The sequence below is a fragment of the Cyprinus carpio genome, chromosome A16 (assembly GCF_018340385.1).
Source record: "Cyprinus carpio isolate SPL01 chromosome A16, ASM1834038v1, whole genome shotgun sequence".
NCBI classification, from domain to species: domain Eukaryota; kingdom Metazoa; phylum Chordata; class Actinopteri; order Cypriniformes; family Cyprinidae; genus Cyprinus; species Cyprinus carpio.
The window spans coordinates 3,479,175-3,501,007 of record NC_056587.1 but is presented as its reverse complement, the minus strand read 5'-3'; the positions used below and the strand labels follow the sequence as shown (position 1 = coordinate 3,501,007).

The following is a 21,833-nucleotide window of genomic DNA, read 5'->3' as shown; positions in this document are numbered from 1 at the left end:
TAATGGTTCTCACAAACTCCCAAATATGGCCTCAATAATGAGTCCTGAGGATTTCATCTTTGTATCTTCAGATATAGCCTGTACGGCACCCGTGAGGAGGTTGCTGTGGCGTTTCTTAGTTAATCTGGAGCCAATAAAAGGTAGCCTACATGTGGTTGTGTATTATCCATGAAACGTGAGAGCACATATACAGAGAGTCAGGCTCTTCAAATATTTGATGGACCATCCCCAAATAGGCTATGTAAACTTATAACGTCTCCAGCACCTTTCTGTCCATCACTACAAACCTACAGCCTACCTAGCCTACACAACAACAAAAAAAAAAAAAAAAAAAAAGAAAGAAAGAAACGAAAAATAAGACAGAAAGAAAGATGTTTGTGAAAACAAACGTTTGTGAGTTTGTTTACTGAGGAAGAAGGTATAATGAGATCTCCATCACAAACACGTGCAGGTTATATCTCAACAGATCTGCTGGAATGAAATAGCCCCATTACAGAATTGTAACTGTGTGTGTACCGGACGGCTGAGTGTGTTGCAGAATTGTAGTTTTGTGGTTTAGGTAAATGAGTAGGTGAGAGGGTGGCCGAGAGGCCCGGAATAAGACGAGAAGAGCGAAAGAACGGAGCCCAGAAATGTGTGAACTGCTTCTTTATTCAGTCCCTTTTCCTTTGCTCTGGCGCTGGCTGCCCTTTTAAAGACAAAATCTCCACCTCTTAATTGATTTTCTCATAATTAACTCAGTGTGCTCATCGATTTCCACCTCAGCGGAGATTCAGCCCGTGTGGTGGCGGACACTAGCGGTCACGCCGAGGCCGCGTGACGGTATCATTTCAACGTCGTTATCAAGGATAGGCCGCCAAACAAATATCGACCATATTGATTACAAAGCTTCCCAAAGGAGTAAACACCAGATTCCCCACAAGTCAAGAGACAAGAGAGAAGCTCGCAGCCGCGCACAACTGGCCTCCAAAAATAAAGAAATGTTAATACCAATGCATTAAACCATGACAATAACAAAGCCATTTATTAAAGGGTTTATTAAATTTAAAAACCTCGACTTTGCAAACGTTCGTCAAAAACTGCTGAATTAAGCCGTGCAATTTGGCCTATTAACATTAGCATTCGGAGACACCCCAACTATTTCCTTTAAGGTAAAACAACTATAAAGCTTTGTCCTTTCACAACCGTACAGTTTATATTCCTCCACCGTCATAATAATCGCTAATGGCGTCGTATTTGGTCCACAATCGATTATTATTATTATTTTGTTAAAAAACAAAAAGGCGACATAGGCTATCAGAACATCGCATGAACACGTACACAAGGGCATGAATATTTCACAGGGCGATCTCCGCTTTTCAGATCAAATATTCCCGCGATGCCCTGCGCTAACATGCAGAACAGCGCGTGCACACACTTCGCAGGAAGATGCAGAGAAACACGAGCACCGACACACAGAGAGGGTTGTCCCATGAATTCATTCCTATCTAATCAATAAAAAGAAAACCCCGGTCCGAGCAAGAAATCATTAGAGGCGATAACCCTGTCCGCCTCTCTCCTGCTCGCTCTGTGCGGGACGGGTTTAAATGAGAAAGGACAAGTTTAGAGTGAACCGTTTCCATGGAATATAACTCACAGAAAGTACAAACAAATATACATTAGGGAGGAACAACTGAGAGAGCAAGTGAAGGCTAGAAGGACGACGTCATGGTATGGTTACACAAACGCGAAAGAATACATTTAGGAAGCGGTCAGTTTGTTTACACATTACCAGCGTTTCCATCGATGAACGCGGCCGTCTCCGTCAATCGCGCGAGCTGCTCGGACACAGCAAAACACTGGGGGGAGAGAGGCCAGATATTTTGGGGGTGGTGGTGGGGGGATACAGAAAAGGTATGGGGTGAGAAGCCTGAATTTGAAATTAGGGGCGAAAGGTGAGGGGGTCGGTCGGGTGGAGGGTGTGTGCGCTACCTCTAGCGATTTCCATGACGTTGATCGCCAGTGCTGAAAAAAGCGTAAAAGCACATTAGCATGGGTGAGATTGAGAGAAAACAAGCATGAGTGTAGACTTTAATCTTCATTTCCCCTTATTCTTCTGATTACTTCAGTATATGCTTTACGTATACAGGTTTGTTTGACTAGGGCAGATCAAACCTATAGCTGCTATCTACTGGTGAAATGACTCAATTGCACACAAAACGCGGAAGTAGGCCTCTCTCCATAATAATGTGCTCTTAGCAAAATATGCATAGACGTAGTTTCTTTTACACCCTGTAATTATTTATAAAATTATGTTGCATTTACAGCTGTGCGTTTAATGCATTTTCTCAATATCAACGTCAATAGACACACACCTCCATTTTTCAGCACCACGGACAGAGCCCTAACTAAATGACCCACGGACACTCCAAGTTCTAAATATTCCATTATGACCTAAAATAGGTTTTAATTATGAGTTAATGGATAAAGCAACAATAATAATACTGCAAAACCAATCTCAGTTCAAGGGAAAGGTGTTTGGTGTGTCTGTTGGGTTGTTAGTTCTAATATTCTGAGTCAGCAATTCTTTAAACACAGGGAATGTATACTGAGTCCAGCGAGCAGCTTCTATTAAGAAAAAAATAAATATGAGCATCTACAAATAATAATTTTAAATCAGTGTGCTCCACACTTAATTTAATGTGATCCTTTAATCCACAAGAAGAGATATTTATATATACATATCCAATACATTAATTATATTCTATACAGGTATAATTAATGTGTTAGTGATTTTGGGTGGAGGTGCATAACGTTAATTAAACTAAGAACATGAATGAACTGGAAAAAATAGCAATGCTTACAAAAATCCACCAAAGGGATTTTGCCACAACATTCCCAAAAGGAATTCAAAAATTAAAACTAAACGTCTTTAAGCACACAGTATGAGGAAGACAATTTTTTTTCTGACAGGACTTTATTAAGAATTATAGTTATGTAAACGTACATATAACAAAACAATATCAAGTAATATAATTTTAAACAAAAACATGAAAACACAAAAGCGTTCAATGTTCCACTCTCAATTCACTTACATCAGTGACATGTCAGGACTGTTCCAAACTAAATTACCACTAAATACTACTAAACCTTTCTCTTCTTTGTCATAAGAGTACAAATATAACAAAAGGGTCAACACATGCTTGCTTTATAGGAACACAATAGTCCAGAAACATGACCAGAGGTTAGTCTGGTTGTGTGTCAAGGCTGGTGTCAATTCAGTGGTCATTTAACAAACATTTTTCTATCAACATTTTACAAAGGCATCTGAAGGCCTTGATAATCCATAACCTTGTTTCTGAGACAAATAACAGTAACTGAGTTGCTGGGACGCATGTTGGGACACATGTAGTTGGGACACATGTAGTAAAAGTCCTTGCTGTAAAATGCAGAGTTACTCTCTTTTCTAACTTGAGGTATTGCCTGATCCTCAATACAGCTTCAAATTTGGCAGCTTTGATAGATTTGTTCCAGTCAGGTACTATATAAAGGATTTCCAAAGTCATCTAAGTTGACTCTTAAGTTACATAACATATTAAACGGTCCAGTTGTGGAAATGTACATTTGGTCAACTGAAGCATTGTTACCAGCCCGAAATCGTAATAATTAAGTTATCATTCAATCTTTCAAACTTTTCAAACAGGATATATAATAAAAATAAAAAAACCTACATAATCCTTTTATTAACTATACATTTGAATGTTTATTAATCATTCTTTTGTGGATCGATTTGCACATCCTTTTGGGTTACATATTTGTTGTGTATTCCCATCATTGCTATGTTTTATCAAAGAGGTTATTTTACATTTCCCAAACAATGCTAAGGACATAACTTGAATTCTGTGGTTCACGGTATGTCTTCACATTTGTAAACAAATTCTATCCACATACCACCTGTGACAGACTAAATAGTACAGACGCAGAACCTCCTTCTTTTGTTTTTGTTTTCTATGGGTGTGTTTGTCCATGTTTAAACTGACCTGCAGTGGAGGAGAGACAGCCCTATATTTGAACCTAACCTCTGAACAGTCAAGAATAATTTTTCCTTCAGATACAGTCAGTGTCCAACAAAACGGCTGTCCAGTTTAATCTAGACTCTTTCAACAGGCTCTCCTTCCCAGTGTTGCCAACACTAAACAGGCGATGAAATAAAAAGGCAAAACATCTTCATCCATCATAGCTGAAAGTCCTGAGTGAAAGGGACATTTTTCAGGGCCTGTGAGGGAAACATGATACACATTACGTAATAGATATGGGAACAAAATATACTTTAAAATCCAAAGTTTGTGGGATTTAAACTGAGTTCCCTCAGGGGTCGCAAGGTGTTGCTACGGGGTTCAGGGAATTTTATTTGGGCTGCCAAAGCTAATGTAACTAATAACGTAACTACCATTAACTAAAGGTAATAATTAAAGGAATTTTTATATATTTACAGAATGTGACTAATGATATTATATAATATTAATAGTATTTATGTTTGTATTTATGTACCTTTCCGTTCTCGTTAAAGCTGATTTGAAATGATATTTATTGTGAAAAGGGCTATCCAAATAAATAATAAAATAAAATTATCATATTTCATTATTAAAATATGAAAACTGAAATGATAAAATAAAAGCCATTTTAAAATATTAATAAACACTAAAACAATACATAGATAATACTAAAATAAATAACACTTTCTCACTTGGTAGAATTTCCTAACGCCCCCTGGTGGTTACATGCTAATATAGAGACGAGAGTGAGTATATATAAAATTTAACCCTAAAAAAATTAAACGTCAACCCTAATGTATGATCACAGACCACATGAACAAATAAAAAATAATAATAATAAATAAATAAACACAAAATTAAATGCATAAAGTACTTACAAACTTTGTGTTCCCCAGTTTGTCCCATTATGTGTCTGGCTTCTGAGCAACAGTTTCCTGCCCTCTTCGTAGTCATCCTGATCCACACTGACAAGCAGCCGGACCCCCTCCTGTCCCGCTGCCCTTTTCAAAGAGTCTGTGATGAAGACTCCTTTCAGTGCCTCAAGCAGTGCCCCGCTCAGATAGTCTGCCCAGAAGGCATCCAGGTTGGCAAGTTCCGAGAACTTGATATCACAGACAATAGAGCCCAGATCCCGGGTACGGAGCAGCGTGCTCGCTCGGCTGAACAGTTCAAATTGCCTCTCCAACGGCTGCTGCTTGTCTGATGAAACTCCTCCACGAAGGGCCGACTCGTGCTCTGAATACTCCGCACGCACACGCAGCCGGACATCTGAGAGTGCAAGAGTGTTGGAGACAGAGAAAGAGAGGAGGGTGGGATGAAGGATGAAGGGTGGCATGCAAAGGGGCAAAGAAAATCATGAAGGTATGGAGATGGATTTGTGAAGATTTAGTGTGAAGGGTTTTTTGCAGCAAGGATGGAAAGAAACAAGAAAAACAGTAGCAGGAGGAAAGGGGAAGAACACGAGACATGAAACAGATCAGTGGGGGGTCAAAAGGAGGGCAAAAAGTACAATGATAATGAGACTTGACATTCAGTTTATGTTTTTATCAAAAAATTGGTTAAAAAGTAATTAAGATTAACACTGATTCACATACATTTGCTTAAAATAAGTTCCTGTCCTGTTTAAATTTTGATTGGTCTGTTACGGACAAATCATATTAAACCAGAAGACACACAAGTCAAACTCCTTCTGATACGACATCAGCTCTATGGTCTACAGATCTACTGGATAACTGAGGTCAACATCCTCAAAATTGTTTAAGGTTTAGATTTTGGAGTAGATTGACCCTGATTTTTCACTTGTAGTCAGGGAGGCTACGAGTGAAACCAGTAGGCTGATTCAGGTTTTGCACTTGATCATGAGGTGGCTTTCAAATTATTTGCAGGTACACAGTGACTTGGAAACACACTGGTAAAGTCCAACATGTTTACTGAACATTGCACTTGTATCACAAAGACGAGGGAGATTTTAAAGCACATTATCTGAGGCCGTTTGGAAAGTTCAGGTGGACTGAAAGCACCTCAAGCAAAATCCAGAGATGGGCTCACATTTGAGTTTCAGGAGACAGATCTGGTGATATTTATGGTTTGATATGTGGATCCGAATTCGTAGGTGTCATTATTAACAGGCAGATTTATGCAGGTTGGCTTTACCAAACAGTGGAGAAAGAACTGATGTCATGCAACAGCACAGGGAACAGAGACGGCAAAATACGATTGGAGTATACATACTGAACCAGAGCTTCGCTGTGATGTCATTTCCTTTCATGTCATTAGCTCAGAGGTCAGAGGAGGAAGTGGACCCATCAATCTTCAGAACATTGCTGCAACACAAATCCAACCTTTCTACAGCCAAAGCTCCAACACAAACTCCACCTTTTTGAATGTTGGGACTTTTACAAAGCAACAGTGAATATGAAAAACTAGCCATTAATGTAGGGAGTAAGCGACTGAGTGACACTTTTTATTCATTAGTGAGAATAAATAGAACATTGTTTAAATGCTTGAATATACTGCATTTATGGATTGCTTGTGAACAGCAGAACTTTAGGAATGATAATTTTGTCTTAAGTGTTATTATTCATAAAGTGACTAGAACTAAATACCCGACCGCAAACTTTCCCTTCATTATATAGTAAGTATACGACTTTGCTAGTAAATATAATGACATATTATTATATATACACTAAATTTTTTTTAAGAAATATTTTTATTCTGTAATGATGTATTAAATTGATCAAAAGTGACACTTTACATTGTTTCAAATATTGAGCAGCTGTTTTCAATATTGCTTATAAGAAATGTTTCCTGATCACCAAATTAGCATATTAGATAAAGGATCACGTGACACTAAAGACTGGAGTAATGGCTGCTGAAAATTTGGCATTGCCATCACAGGAAAGAATTACATTTTAAAATACATTAAACAGTTGTTTTAAATTGTAATATGTCACAATATTACCATTTTTCCTTGGTGCACATAAGAGACTTCCTTCGAAAACATAAAAAAAAAGGTTTTAAATCAATCCCAAATTTTTGAACAGTACTGCAATAATTTTTTTTGTGATAGACAGTACATTGCTACTAATGCTTTAGCAATGTAATGCCAAAAAGCTTCTTGAATCATAATTTGTGTAATGTAACTTTTGATTATTATAATTTAAGAACAACCATTCACACAATAGTTCACAAATATACTGTTCAAAGATTTGGAATTTCAGATGCAGACCAAAATGTAACAATTGACAATGAAACCAGCTAAAGCAAGGCTTTAAATGTAGACTGATATTGTGGCTATAACCAGACAGGAACAACATTACTTAGAGCGATTGTTCACCCAAAAATGAAAATTTTATGTTTATCTGCTTACCCCCAGGGCATCCAAGATGTAGGTCACTTTGTTTTTTTGTTTGTATGCTTATTAAGATTTTTAACTGAAACAGTTGCAGTCTGTCAGTCTTATAATGGAAGTGGATGGAAATAACACTGCTAAAACATTCAATAAAAAAAAAAAAAAAAAAACACACAAACAAAACCAAATTAAACCCTGCGGCTCGTGATAATACATTGCTGTGTAAAGACACAAAACGATCTGTCAGTCCAAGAAACTGAACAGTACTTAAATCTTTTTTTTTTTTTTTACTTCTGATTCACGCAATGTCTGAACTGTTAGACTTATAAGTGCATTACCGCTACCTATCTCTCAAGTGGACCATTGACACTATCTGCAATCTCAATCAGGAGGGTCAATGGTCCACTTGAGAGATCGGTGGCGGTAATGCACTCATAAGTCTGTGATCCCTCATAAAGCAAGAAGAAGAAGAAGACGCTTCAGATGCTTCAGTCTGCTGCTGAGAATGCGCTCAGGAAAGTTCTAACAGTTTGGAGATTGCGTGAATCAGAGGTAAAAAAAATGATACAAATACTGTTCAGTTTCTTGAGCGGATTTGTTTATTTGTTTGTTTATAAACCAACACACGAGCCGCAGGGTTTAATTTGGTTTTGTTTGTGTATGGTTTTTTTTTTGTTTGTTTATTGAATGTTTTAGCCATGATTCCCATTCACTTCCATTATAAAACTGACAGACTGCAACGGTTTGTGTTAAAAATGTTTGTTTGTGTTCTACTGAAGAAACAACGTCACTTACATCTTGGATGCCCTGGGGGTAAGTAGATTGACATTAAATTTTCATTTTTGGGTGAACTATCCCTTTAAGTTTTACATTTAAAAGATAATTTTGGTCTTCCCAACAATGTTCTCAAATAAAATTTGTAATGCAGGTTGGAAAGCAGACTCGAAACACAAAACTTCTTTAACGTTCTTTTAAACAAGGCACACATTTACAGAGCACTTTTAGTTCCATTGAACAAACATTATCAGAGCTCCTCACATAAACTAATACAGGACATTGTTTTTTTCTCAGCTTCTAGTTTCAGTACACAGAAGGTACCCATAATAAGCGGTACAGTGGAGGTTTCTCTGTCAATATATTTAATGCCCCCCTTGTAAGCATTACTTTTTTGTGTGCATTCTGAGCATCTCAGAGCATTTCAGAAAAATAACATGTATTCACAAATATTTTGATATTTTATGTTAAAAATGCTGTAAATTTCTTCTTACAAACAAACAATAATTATTTTTTCTACAAATCAAATAAAAATGTTGTGCATCATTTTATGGGGTGTTGCTCCATGCGAAGAGCTTCCACACTTATTTTGATCCCTCTTTTCTGCTGAACAACAAACCAAGATGGAGGGAGAGAAATGAGGGCAAAAAGCTGACCGACTGCACACATAGGTCAGGGTCAAGCTTTTCTTTTGATTGTTTTTTTTTTCTTTCATTCTCTCCTTCTCTTAGTATGTGAGGATGGCCAACTTGTTTTTGTTCCTGACACTTGAGTCAGTATGTTTTTCAACTGTGGACATAGAGAAAGGAGAGGAAGAGAGAGAGAGAGAAACAAGCAGTTTTGGATGAATGTTGTTGCAACAGTTTTGCCATGTCTTATTTTTTGGTCAAGCAGGCAAAGTTCATATGCATAATCTCTTGTCTGTGTGTAAAAGCAACATTTTCAAATTCATTACTACGGAGACTGGTCAAGAACGAGCTTATCAGACTACTATTTTACTAACTTTACAACCAGTGTCTACTTCAGTTGTACAAAAATCAAAACACTGGCAGAATTTAATTTAATAAATTAAGGTATCTGTTAAATTTAAACTAAAAGTTCCAGTGTTGAAAACTTAAACACAAATACAAAACACTGGGATGGGTCTAAACAAGAACTGTTGGGTCATTTTCCTCAGAACTGCTCCAGCAAAGGTTCACAGAGGATGATTTTTCAAGGACAAATCATTGCAAAACTGAGCTTTGGGGCTAAGTTTGGTCAACGACTGTAGAATGGTTTGTTTTTGAACATAGATTGCGCTGAAAATAGATTCATGTACAGTAATGTTGCATTACAGGCAAATTAACAGGACACACCCAATGGACTCCCAGGAATATCCGAGGACTTTTTCATGAATTCTTTGAGTCAGTTCTGTGAAACACTGAGGCCAACAACCCCTCCAAAGAGGATTGTGTTCCTATTTTTTCCCAAATTAAGTTAATAGATTAGCACATGTAATTGGGGACGTAGACAGCAACAACTGAAAACTGACATTTGAACAGAGTATTAGATTCGCCCCTCCTCCTATGCGAGTTAGGAAGGGGGTTCTTTACCTTAGGACATGGACCAGGCGCGTGAGTTAAAGCACACACATGTCTTGACTGTGTGTGATCCGACAGAGCGGACAGCACACACTTGTTTTTGTTGTGAGCTCTGTCTCTTTCACTCTATCCATTCTCCTGCTTTTTCTACTCAATCTTGAGTCAACCTGCCAAGATCAAATGCGGAGTCAACACAGCAAACAGCATGTTCAGCTAGTTCAGGTGTAAAACAAAGGTAAAAATTCACAGGTCAATCATGGCACAGCAGGACTGTAATGTTGGAATGTATGACAGAATCTGAATAACAAACATCTCCAGGGTGGATCTTGCAGTCAGTAGAAAGCATTCAAATTTACCATACAAGATTGAGGCTTGATTTATGAATGTTTTATAGGTCATAAAAGCTCACAGTGCAGTGTAACCTAAAGGGACAGGTGAAGTAAGACAGGGCACAAAGGATTCTCATCTCACTAAACAAAAGGTCAGTGCAGAAAGCAGATTAGCTTTGGCTGCATCAAAGCTCAGTTACAGAAGAGAGAGGATCAATGCTTTAAATAAAAAGTGAAGACATGAGACACCAGGACATACAAGCTGATGCAGCACAGTCTCAGTGGCTCAATATTCAATAATATCTTCACAGAAAATTCATTCAGACACACCACGGGAGTTAATCACACTGAAAACTGCTTTTCCAAAGGAAAATGAAAAGGAAGAGAAACAGGGATACTGAAGCTGATGAAAAATGTGAGAGATAAAAACAAAGAATGTGAGTGTACTTTTCTCTCTAAAAATCGAACCATGAAGGAAGCAGGGAAAGCAAGTCTAAAGCACAACTGAAACGTAAATGATGATCACAACTACAAAGAGGTACACATCTTAGCTATACAATATTGTTTTAGATGAGAAAGGAATATGTTACCCATTAAGCACTATTGGGCTCCACCAAATAACCATATTACTTTAGATTGATAAGAGTACTATGTGTGCACTGCAGTAAGTACATAAGTAAGACTATGTTATAAAAAAATAAAAAAACCTTTAGATTTCATTATTGCCTTTAACAAAAGCTAAATGCTTTAAGCAGGTGACATGAATATGCAAAGAAATAAGCAGCTTCATTTGAGGGTTTAAGAGTCCCTACGGTGCACATGAGGAACATTACCAGAGCCATGCAGTATTTGTACAGGCAGGTCAATAAGCATTTGTAACAATAGAGTAAAACTGACTAATGCCAAGCATCTGAGGTTAACAAAGAGTGTGTAAAGAGTCTGAATCACACACGTTTGGAAAAAACTAAATGGCACCCTCCCATCCTGTGTGGATACGTGAAAAAGTCTGGATGCTGATATTTGAGTGTAACAACAACTCTGTTTTTATATGTTTATCCTAAAAGAATAGTTTAGAACAGTTAAAATAATAGATTAAATTATCTTCTGAATTCCATCCACCTTATCACATTGATTTCCCTGGTTTTCATTCATTTCATCCAATTGTGAGGTTTAGTGTGTGGCTCATGCATCAGACAGATATTTTGAAAGAATCCACACATTACAAGAACACATTGAAAGGTGAAAATCTATATCTGATATATCTATAAATATAAATCATATTTTTAGGCACATTGTGAACCCAAAGATAAAATGGGCCATGCAGTTTAAATAATTATACGAGATGTATCTGCACTGATACATAGGGAAAAAACAAACTATTATAGTGATAAAACCCTAATGAATTACTGCAAAATCACAATGGACACAAGTATCTGTATTTAACCTTATTATGAGACATTCAGCTCCCTTAAGAGTATTATACAGGAAAACCTGGACGGTTTTTAATGCTATACCGCAAATTGATAAATTGATAAATTGCAGCCCCTGGTATTTTGAGATCTGAATGTCCCAGAAAAAAAAAACAGTCCTTCCAGAAAACAAATGTCTCACACAATCCCTTCTTTCTTGACAAATATTTTTTTGCAAATTTTGAGAAAACAGTTTCATCGTGGTATTTCCTTACCTACTGTGCCATTATTGCCACTCAGTGTGTCTCATGTGCTCTGTTCTGAAGAGATTTTAGCAATGCCCTGATGGCAGGACAGCTCCCATCTAGCAAAAGCATAAAGAGGCTTTGGTGTGAGCAGCCTTTGAGTCCAGTCAGAATGAAACTCAAAGTGATAATAGTGCAAAGTGCAGGGAATTCACAAAGGGATGAACGATGACATACATTTAAAGGTGCAATAGGTGATTGTCTTTAGAAACATTTTTTGTTATGCTGGTTGAAAGTCTCTTCACATCCCGATAGCAATCATTAAGTTAAGTGGTCTAAATGTATTTATCTGTATTTATATATTCTGTGGAAGGTTGGCGCAGACAGGATACGTCATCAGCGCATTCACACATGCTGTGCAGACAGACTGAGAAAGGCAGGCAAACATCAACAACCTGATCTTCCTTCCTGGTATTGTAGAACTTTTACTAAATGTACTATAAAGTTTTCTCACTGGTGAATGACACATGATGTAGCCCAGCGGTTCCCAATTCCAGTCCTCACGCTTGGAATATTTTGCATGTCTCGCTTAGTTAACATACCTGATTCAGATAACCAACTCGTTAGAAGAGAGCTACGTGCATGAACTGTGTTCCAATTGACATGCACCCTACACAGTGTTCTTTGCTCCCTACTCCCTGGGTAGGGGAAATCTGATGAAGTTTACTTCACTTCGGGACATTCAATAACAGATTTTCGCTGCACAGCGTCTTCACACACAGATGAAACTTACTAGAGAAGTGTGACATAATATACCTCCGTAAATAAATACTATTTAAATTTACGTCTCGCACTCTTTAATGCTCTTTGTATGGAACATATACGCTCATTTTGAACTGAAATCATGGCGGAATATCTGGTGATGTCCACTTTGCAGGGCACTTACAGTCGAATAGAACAAACGTCGCACCTGATAAGAGATACATATGAAATGTGCAGAGCGGGGGATGTAGCCTGTTGTAGTTATGTTGTCTCTGGTATTCTGGTCTGTGAGCACATATGCGTTCAGGGGGCGTAGCTTTGGACGGAGATTGCAGGGAGGGTGGGACGTTCGCTTTCAGTGCTATCAGGCTAAAGTTAGCATTTTCCAAGATCTCCTACTGCACCTTTAACATGGACCTCTTTTGTGACAGTTTCACTTTCATTCTGACAGCATTAGAGGTTCAGGGACTAATGAATGGGTGATTGGTTACTTATAAACTGTCAAGAAATGGAGCACTAAGGTACACTCAGCTGGGAAGCGTTTTATAGATCAAATCAAACAAAAGGAGAGAGAAATGGAAAGTCAAAGAGATTCATATGATTAAAAAAATGTTAGTAAGAGAAACTAAACAACAGAAGAAATGTAACAACGACAACAGAAAGTGACCTTACCGCAGGTCACTTTGTTGGGTGTTGGTTGAGGCTGGATTTCGGGCTTGCCCCTAGATTTTCTTTTCCAGTGGTAACCTCTACCTCGCTTCCGTCGTACAGGGGTGGTTGTTGTCATGGAAGAGCCAGTCCCTAACATAGCAAACATAAATTAATACACAACAACTAGGGCTGAGCAAATATTACATTAAACATTAATGTTGATATTACAAACATATTTAAAATTAAGCAATAAGGTGAATTATTTTAATACGCTTTATGCTTAATGTCCTACAAATGGTGTCAACTGGCTACCCTTGCGACTAGTTTCATCAAGACTACAACAGCATGGTAAATTCAATTTATTTCTGTTAATCAGTTGAAACTGTAAGCGTCAGTGAATTTATTCAAATCTCGATTCAACAATTTGTTTCATCACTAAGATAAGTGTCTCCACATTATATTTTTCATATATTTAAATTTTTTATTGAAATTATACAGCACTAATGCATTGTTACATTGGTGCATCAACAAAAATGATTAAATATCCTTTACTGTAGTGCAATAATAATACTATTTACGGCGGCCAATGAATCAGAAGTTCTGTACATTCACAGAAAACAGCTCACTTACACATTGCAAAATAAGGTGAATTTTATATTCTATTTCCAAAAAGTGTGGAAAAATATAGACAAAACTTTTTAACAAACAAAAGCATAAAAGAAAAAAACATCTAATAAATTCATGTGCTGAGCTTTCATCGGAAATCTCTTCTCACCTGCTCTCCACTGGTGGTCTTGTGTGTTTTCCAAGGATGGTATATCTGTGTTTGAACTGAACTGTGTGTCCCCTCTGGTATCCACCGCTTGGTATTCTATCTTCTCTCGCTCTGGAGACACTAACAAGAACAGCTGACACATCAGTATCTGACCATAAACATTACTGATTGAAAAACACAGAGGAATATTTTTCGGAAAAGCATAATGTCTTTCCTTTACTGTCTAATGTTATTTTACAGCTGATGCTCACCCGTTCTTCTCTTCTTTTGTGAGACAAAAGGCAGGACATCATGTCGTGTCAGAATTCGCAGCAACTGCAATAAAGGTTTGAGGTTTCCTTCGCTCAAGTATCCTCGCCTCTCCATCTCCAACAGCAGTTCAACGCCACTCTTGGGTCTGTGGCGACCGGCGATGGGGCAAGGCTCATTCTGAGGCTGTATTCTTCGCCATGTTTTCAGAAGCCGAGGACATGGAGGATTAACGTTACCTGGTGAAGACCCATCAGGCCCTGGAGGGAACTCATCAGCCCATCCCTCTGGATCGAGGGGATGTTTTCCAGGGTAAGCTTCATCGAGGAGAAAAGACAAAACCTCGACATCGGTCTCTGTGAGCTGGGAGCCCACGATTTCAAAGATCTCATGGAGGGACAGCATCTCATAGTAGCTGAGGCACTCAGTCTCCTCCCAGTACAAGGAATATCTCGTGCATTTCGCTAAAGCCATGGTCTCTTCAAATGTCCAAATGCGTCTGGTAAAGAAAAACATGAATACACATCAAATGTTTGTTATGTTACTGGCAAATATACACACACACCAACATGGCTGTTAAAATACAAAGTAACGTTACACAAAGCAGAGCGGTACGGTCTGCTGCCTACATGTTAGCCAACGAGCTAACTATCAGGATCGACTGTAGGTTAAAATATAGTTCTAGAAAACCTTCAAATACAGTTTTTGTGTCTACAATTGGTACAAAAACAACATAGAAAGATATTTACATGGTCGTAGTGAAAACAGCGCAGTTATTTTGGTTTGAAAAGCGTTTCTGTGGCGACCCGCCCTCGGTCCGTTCGCTCTTCCAACTGTCAAACGCTCCTCTCGGGGTCGCGCAGGGTCACGTGCTCTCTTTATATAACGTCACGTTTGAACTGAGGGAACTGAAAAAATACTGTTTAACTGTAAAACACCGTTCAATTATATGAACGAACTATATGGTTGAGGGATGACTACGGTCAAAATGTTCGTGTCTGCTGCGTCAGCGGACATTCCTGCAGCGGACTTCCGCCTCTAATACTAATCTAGATTTTTCTCTGAGCTGCCCTGACATCACACTGCACCAAAACCACTCGATGTAAAAAAAACTAAAAAAGGATAAGACAGGAAAGAACCGTGTTACAGACGACACACAGCACAATAGTCCACTTGCTATCACCTTCTTTGTATATTAGCGCCCGGAGAACGAATCATTTAAAACAACAAGGCTCGATTCGATTTGTTTTGATATTTTGAGGTAACGTTATAAATAAAAACGTGTATATTTCACGTCAGTAACTGAGGTTCGGGTTCAGCAAGGATCTTACCTGTACCAAACTGTTTCTCTGGATTGTGTTTACACTCTTCTTCTAACCCTTTCAAACACCACCCACACAAACAACACTCGAGCGTTAGCCAGTTCTGTGGACTGATCTGTGATCTCCACACATTCGCAGATCGTTATATGTGTATTTGGAGCAAATTCACTCGCATATGATTTGTAGATCGAGGCTTCTTGTCGACAAACCAGTCACATGTCACGTGTATGTGCTGTCGTCCGCCTAATGTCGCCATATTGGGAAGGGAACTCAGAAACACAACTCGCTCTCTCTCTCTCTCTCTCTCTCTCTCTCTCTCTCTCTCTCTCTCTCTCTCTCTCTCTCTCTCTCTCTCTCTCTCTATTGTTAGAAAAAAAATCTATTTTAAATAAATGCTTTTAAACTGTATTCGTCAAAAAATCCTGAAAAATGTATCACAGGTTCCAAAAGAATATTAAGCACCACAGCTATTTCCAACATTGATAATAAATCAGCATATCATGTGACACTGAAGACTGGAGTTATTTTAAAATTGTAATAATATTTTACAATATTATTATCAACATTATTATTAATATCCTGTATTTTTGCTCAAATAAATACAGCCATGAGGAGCAGAAGAGACTTCTTTAAAACACATAAAAAAATCTTACTGATCTCAAATTTTTGAACAGCAGCGTATACACTTACTTACTTATTACTAAATTATTTTATGAGAACTACCACTGTCCAATTTGTCAGGCATTCTTGTGGTAACTGTAGTGCATTTTTTTAGTTATTAGTATGATGTGTTGTAGTGTTTTGTGATGTTGAATTTTAGTTATTCTTCTATCCACAGACCTTAATTAACTTATAAATAAATAAATAAATAAATAAATAAATAAATAAAAATTCTAAGGCCCATAGGTATAAGCCTTCCCAATATCGCTGCGCCTGTCCTGCAGGAGGCGGTCGTCACTTCGGCTCATGATTAACTGCTGCAGAAGAAGATCGTCACCGCTCCTGCTCAGGGGGCAAGGAAGTCGACCGGAAGTTGAAGTCGGCCGCGTGCCGCCATCTTGTAGCAGAACTTCACTTGCGTTAGCATCCCATTGACTCCCATTCATTTTTTGCGTCAGTTTGACAGCGAATAACTTTACATCTGAGGCGTTTAAAGACTCCATTTGTCCATTATTTATTTCTAAAGATACACGACAATGTATAAAGGGCTCCATTACCTTCTATGTTACATTATGGCCCCGTAGAAAACTTTTTTTTTTTGTTAAAATAGGCTAACGATTGCGTCATAACCACTCGACTCTCTGTCGCACAGTAGAGAAATTACCGTACAGACAGGAGGAGAAGCTCGCAGGCAACCGGGGAGACGTCAAGAGATATGGCGTACTGGCGTTACATTTTAAAATACTATACAAAATAATTAATCAGAATACTTATTCCTGCTCACTCACGTCAAAGAACGCCCCGCTCAAACTCGCCGTCTCTGCAAGATTAACGATGGCAGTTTGCACGCACAGCTACTAGAAGGTTTACATCTGTCAGACAGGTTGCTGACGTCATCAAGCTTAGTTTGAGTCTGCGCGTCAGAAACGGAAGTTCTAAAAATCGCTAAAAACGGGCTTCACTTGTCTCAATTGAGTTCCAATGGGGTCGCTGTGTCCATTTCTTTTACTGTCTATGCTCCTGCTGGGTGACCACATCATATCCGCCGCACATCATCACACGGAGTACATCTACAGAAAGTACTGTGAGTAACATTTTTGTTTTAGGGTTTATATGCCTCTCAATGCGCCGTTTTAGCCGTAATATGTAACTTTACAGTCGCTTCTCAAAGCTCACTTTTATCAGATTTTCATAGCTGTGGGGGAATCAACATTATCTAAGAAAGAGAGATCAGTTTCCGTGACAGATTTGATAAACAAACTGCGTGGAGTGTTTTTATACCAACCCGTCAAAACGATTATGTTGTTAGATGGTCATATATTTCATAACTAAATATGTTTTAGACACATCTGACGTAATGCTGCAGCTTAACAAACTCGTTCTTCCGGATTCTTTCTCTTTGTGAATGCAGTTTCTGTACCGACCCATGAGTGACGTCGATTTTCTATTTACGCATATAATGTAATTTAAGACATTTATAACTTGCTGCACAGTTGACGGAAAGTGATCAAAACGAAGTAGCTGGAATAATGAAAGCTTTAAAAAATAATGTTTATTTAATTTCTTCAATGTTCCATAAAAAGTGAGTAAGTGACACGTAGAGATGGATGGAAAAGCGAGTGACCCCTTCAGCAGTGAGGCAGAGCAGCTTCCTGGAGCAGGAGTAGTGGGGAGGTGAGATGTATACATCTACAGTCTTTCATTTCCTTTTAATACTATTGTTTGTCATTATTTTCAATTGCACTAAGTAAAAAATAATGCCAGATGTGATGTTTTATGTGTTGTTATTACTCTTAATTGTGTTATAATGGTGCAACAATGTTTTAAAATTATTATATTTTTATGTATAAACATTATTACTCTGCTAATTCTATTTTCCTGTCTGTCTTGGACATCAGGCTGTGGCTGCCCAAAGGTCTGTCTGGTAACGTGATTAAGGATTGGGTGGACCGCAGGCGGAAGTCCATCCGTCCATGGGCCAGCTTTGTGGACCAGCGTAAGTTCTCCAAACCTCGGAATTTTGGAGAGGTGTGCCAGCGTGTGGTGAGGAACCTGGACACCTTTCACAGCAACTACATCTTCATCTTCCTGGGACTCATTCTCTACTGCATGTAAGGAACTGCTTACTAATAATCATCTAGCATTTTGAATGCAAATGAGTTAGCATTCAACTATATGATGCTATTATTATTTAACCTCTTCAAATGACATAAAAGGCTCACTGTAGTAGAAATAAAAACGCTCAACGAGCCTCTGTTCTTATGTACACAACATGGGTGTGTGTGTTTAAGTTTCTCTGAAGGTCCACATTCACGCAACCGTCTGGAAGGGGTTTAACAGAATAAACATTCACAGGAGGTTCTAATAAAATGCCAGTTAATAGCATTTTCTCTCTCCTTTTCTCCTCCAGCATCAGTTCCCCGATGCTCTTGATTGCTTTGGGAGTGTTTGCTGGTGCCTTCTATATAATTCACTTGAAAACACTGGAAAAGAAGCTGGTTGTTTTCGGTAAGGGGGTGAGATGTTGTTTTAGTGGTTATATATGAGGCTGTATGAGTAACACACTCTTCTGTTTCTCTTTTAGGGCGTGAGTTGACTCAGGGACACCAGTTAGGTTTAGCAGGAGGGGTTTCCTTCCCTGTGTTCTGGCTCGCAGGTGCAGGAGCTGCTGTGTTTTGGGTGCTAGGTGAGATTTTTACCTTTATCTCATTGTACTTCTGTGTTTTTTTTTTCCCCAAACAGCTCTTCTGAAACTCTTGTTTTTTCTTATTTTATTTAGGTGCTACACTAGCTGTTATCGGGTCCCATGCTGCATTTCATGAGCTGGAGTCTTCTGACATGGATGAGCTGCTCATGGAAACTGTTTAAACCTTTCACCTTTCTCCTTTTGGCTCATGTTAACTGAAGTTGTCTTGCCTAATCATTTATATTGCCGCATATTGTTTGCACTAATTTGGCAATATCAGTTTACTCACAGATTGGTCAGCAAAGAAATACAGACTGTTAAACTGACATCACCCTAAACAGATCAAGCACACTGAAAGACCTCAAATGCCTTTAATGGTACCTATTGGATTTTATATTAATTTGTTACATTAGTTATTTCTACAGCATCCTCAAAGCACAAACTAAATTGATTGTGACCCAAAGCAAAAAATCCAGTTTATTTGAGAAAAAACAAAACAAAACTGAAAATTCACAACTTTTATGACTTCTTTGTTGCTCTGTGAAACTCAAATTAATTGATTTTGAAGAATGCTTAGACTTTTTAGTCCACAATGAATGGAAAAAGGGGTTCGAAACAACACTGGAACCCATTGACTTAGAATGTATGGACAAAAAAAAACACTTGAGACATTTTTCTGAATTTCTTCTTTTATGGTTCACAGAAGAAGAGAGAATGTCATACAAGCTTGGAATTATGTGAGGGCAAGTAAATCAAAGGATTTTGGGGTTAACTATGCTTTTAAAGGATCCTCTCACACTAAAGGACAAATATGTGTAATGGCTTTTGATAAAAATGTTATGCTGGCTCATCCAAAATAGCGAGGAAAAAAATTCAGACAAGAACGTACCGTCTTGACAGTTTGTGTGATTTATAGGGTACCAGTCATTACAAAATCATTTGTCTTAAGCTCTATTTAGCTCATATGTTGTTATATCAGTCTTGTTAGGACAGCTAACGCATGCATGATTCAATAACAGTATGTGTCAGCAAAGAAAAACTGTATTACTGCTATTCAGTGCAACCAGTTTCTGATGCCTATATTCCCAGTGGAAGGTTTTTTTTATACACTACTGTGCAAAAGTCTTAGGCCATTAGTATTTTCGCCAACAAAAAAAATAAAAATAAAAGATTTTAAGCCAGTTATTTCTATCATTTGCTGTAGTGTGTCGGAAGGAAATATCAGTTTACTGGAACAGGCTTACAGTCTTGTGTTTTACAACAGCCAGTGCTCCACACAGAAATCTGATCTCATCAACTTTTACACAGTTTTATATATATATATATATATATATATATATATATATATATGTATATGTATATATGTGTATATATATATGTGTATATATATATATGTGTGTATGTATATGTTCTCTCATTTAATGGAAATGTTTGTTTATTTTCTTTTATTTACAACTTGCTTCTGTTGTGTCAATGAATGGGAAGTGCAATAAAATGCTAATTCTGTACAATACCTTTAAGTCTAATTTTTATTCAGTGACTGCTCATAGAAAAATATCTAGACTTATAGCCTATCTTTTTCATCTTCTCTTTTTTTTTTGTCTCATCACACAAATTTGATGTATGTGACCTCTCATGACATCAGACGAGTGACAGTCCATCTCATTTGTAAGTTACCATAGTGATGACCTTGAGTGGGCTCTACCTCTCCTTTTAAAGCACTGCGGCAAGAGCAGCCGATCGATATTCCATTACAGCAGTGCAGTACGAAGGGAGGGAGAAAGAGGAGCACTGCAGTGAGCCCATAGCATTTTCCCAAGGGACATTAGGGGTGTGTGTGTGTGTGTTTGGCAGCTCAGTTTTGCAAGTCAGTGTTTTGCAGTGACATTAATGTATGATGAATGCTGTAGTCAGCATATTACAGTCACTCTCTGCTGTGGCCTAAAAACCTTTTTTTGTTGTTGTTTGCCATTGTTAAGAGAAGTAGATGTAATTGTGGTTATTGTTTAAAGGGATAATTTTCATGTTTGGGATGCCAGGGACCCCAGTGATGTATGTGTAAAGTAAAGAATTTAATAAATACATTTTTTAACTAAATTTTAATGTAACCTTTATTTTGTATAAAATTATTTTATATAATTTAGAATTTTCCTCTGATTTAATCAGTATAGAGTAAGCAGGGATTATTCAAGCTTTTTAAGTTGTGTCACAAAGGACAACTGGGTGACTTATAGAAAAATAGAATTTAGTATATAAAAAGACAGTAAAATAAACAGGAATGCAATATATGAGATGCTTTATACCTTAAATTTTTATTTGCTATCAATTCTCATAAAACTAGGAAAAGACAAACTATTGACCTGATACTTATTTTGTGAGCTATTAAAACGATCTTAAGGTCTCGGGATGGCAAGGATGGCAAAATAAATAGGTTTAGCAACCTTCAAACATTTCCCCAATTTTTATGATGTTGACCGTTTTTTTTTTTTTTTTTTGGTGCAGAATTACTCGTCTGTGGCTAGAGAATTGGTAGTCCAGGAGATGCTGATTTAATCAGCATAGCGGCATTTTGGCAAATGAGCAGTACGCAGATGGCGTACGCACTTCTGTATCAGCCGCGCCACAAGGATATGTTTTTTATGTGTATTTATGCTTTGGTTTGAAAGACAACAGTGCATCAGCGCAGCGCAGCTGACACAAAAGAGCGTACGCCGCCTGCGTACAGCTCAGATTTGCCAAAAATGGCACTACGCTGATTTGGAGAGACAGAGGAGAGGATTTGTTGAATAAAGTCGTTATTTTTGTTTTCTTTGTGTATGAAAAGTATTCTTGTCGCTTCATAACGTTAAGGTTGAATCACTGATGGCAGATGGACTATTCTGACGATGCTTTTCATACTTTCCTGGACCTTGACAGTGTTACTTATTTGGCAGTCTATGGGACATTTCTAGCTGTGTCTTTTTTTGTAAGGAATATTTTAGTTTGTGTTCCAAAGACGAACAGAG

The 21,833-nt window shown here is 37.9% G+C and overlaps 2 protein-coding genes and 1 long non-coding RNA gene across 4 annotated transcripts; 1 reads left to right on the top strand and 2 right to left on the bottom strand.

The window, feature by feature from the left end:
- Positions 1–2,937: 2,937 nt before the first annotated feature.
- Positions 2,938–15,683, bottom strand: LOC109062511 (DNA-binding death effector domain-containing protein 2-like). 2 transcript variants are annotated; one of them, XM_042772076.1, is made up of 7 exons: positions 15,492–15,683; positions 14,910–15,059; positions 14,163–14,659; positions 13,912–14,031; positions 13,158–13,286; positions 4,913–5,303; positions 2,938–4,255 (listed from the first exon to the last, which is right to left on the bottom strand). In XM_042772076.1, exons 3-7 carry the CDS (start codon positions 14,632–14,634, stop codon positions 4,249–4,251), a joined length of 1,119 nt encoding a protein of 372 aa, XP_042628010.1. In that variant the 5' UTR covers positions 14,635–14,659; positions 14,910–15,059; positions 15,492–15,683; the 3' UTR covers positions 2,938–4,248. The 2 variants fall into 2 exon arrangements, with proteins under 2 accessions (XP_042628010.1, XP_042628011.1); XM_042772077.1 differs by lacking the exon at positions 14,910–15,059 and having other exon boundaries at positions 15,492–15,681.
- LOC109104702 lies at positions 8,343–13,151 on the bottom strand. Its single transcript, XR_002020263.2, has 2 exons — positions 11,754–13,151; positions 8,343–9,907 (listed from the first exon to the last, which is right to left on the bottom strand). It is a non-coding gene; the product is annotated as an uncharacterized LOC109104702 (long non-coding RNA).
- Positions 15,684–16,433: 750 nt separating the features above from the next.
- rabac1 (Rab acceptor 1 (prenylated)) lies at positions 16,434–20,341 on the top strand. The gene is made up of 7 exons (XM_042772067.1): positions 16,434–16,480; positions 17,159–17,226; positions 17,726–17,816; positions 18,041–18,253; positions 18,553–18,650; positions 18,727–18,828; positions 18,922–20,341. Exons 3-7 carry the CDS (start codon positions 17,746–17,748, stop codon positions 19,008–19,010), a joined length of 573 nt encoding a protein of 190 aa, XP_042628001.1. The 5' UTR covers positions 16,434–16,480; positions 17,159–17,226; positions 17,726–17,745; the 3' UTR covers positions 19,011–20,341.
- The last annotated feature ends 1,492 nt before the right edge of the window (positions 20,342–21,833 follow it).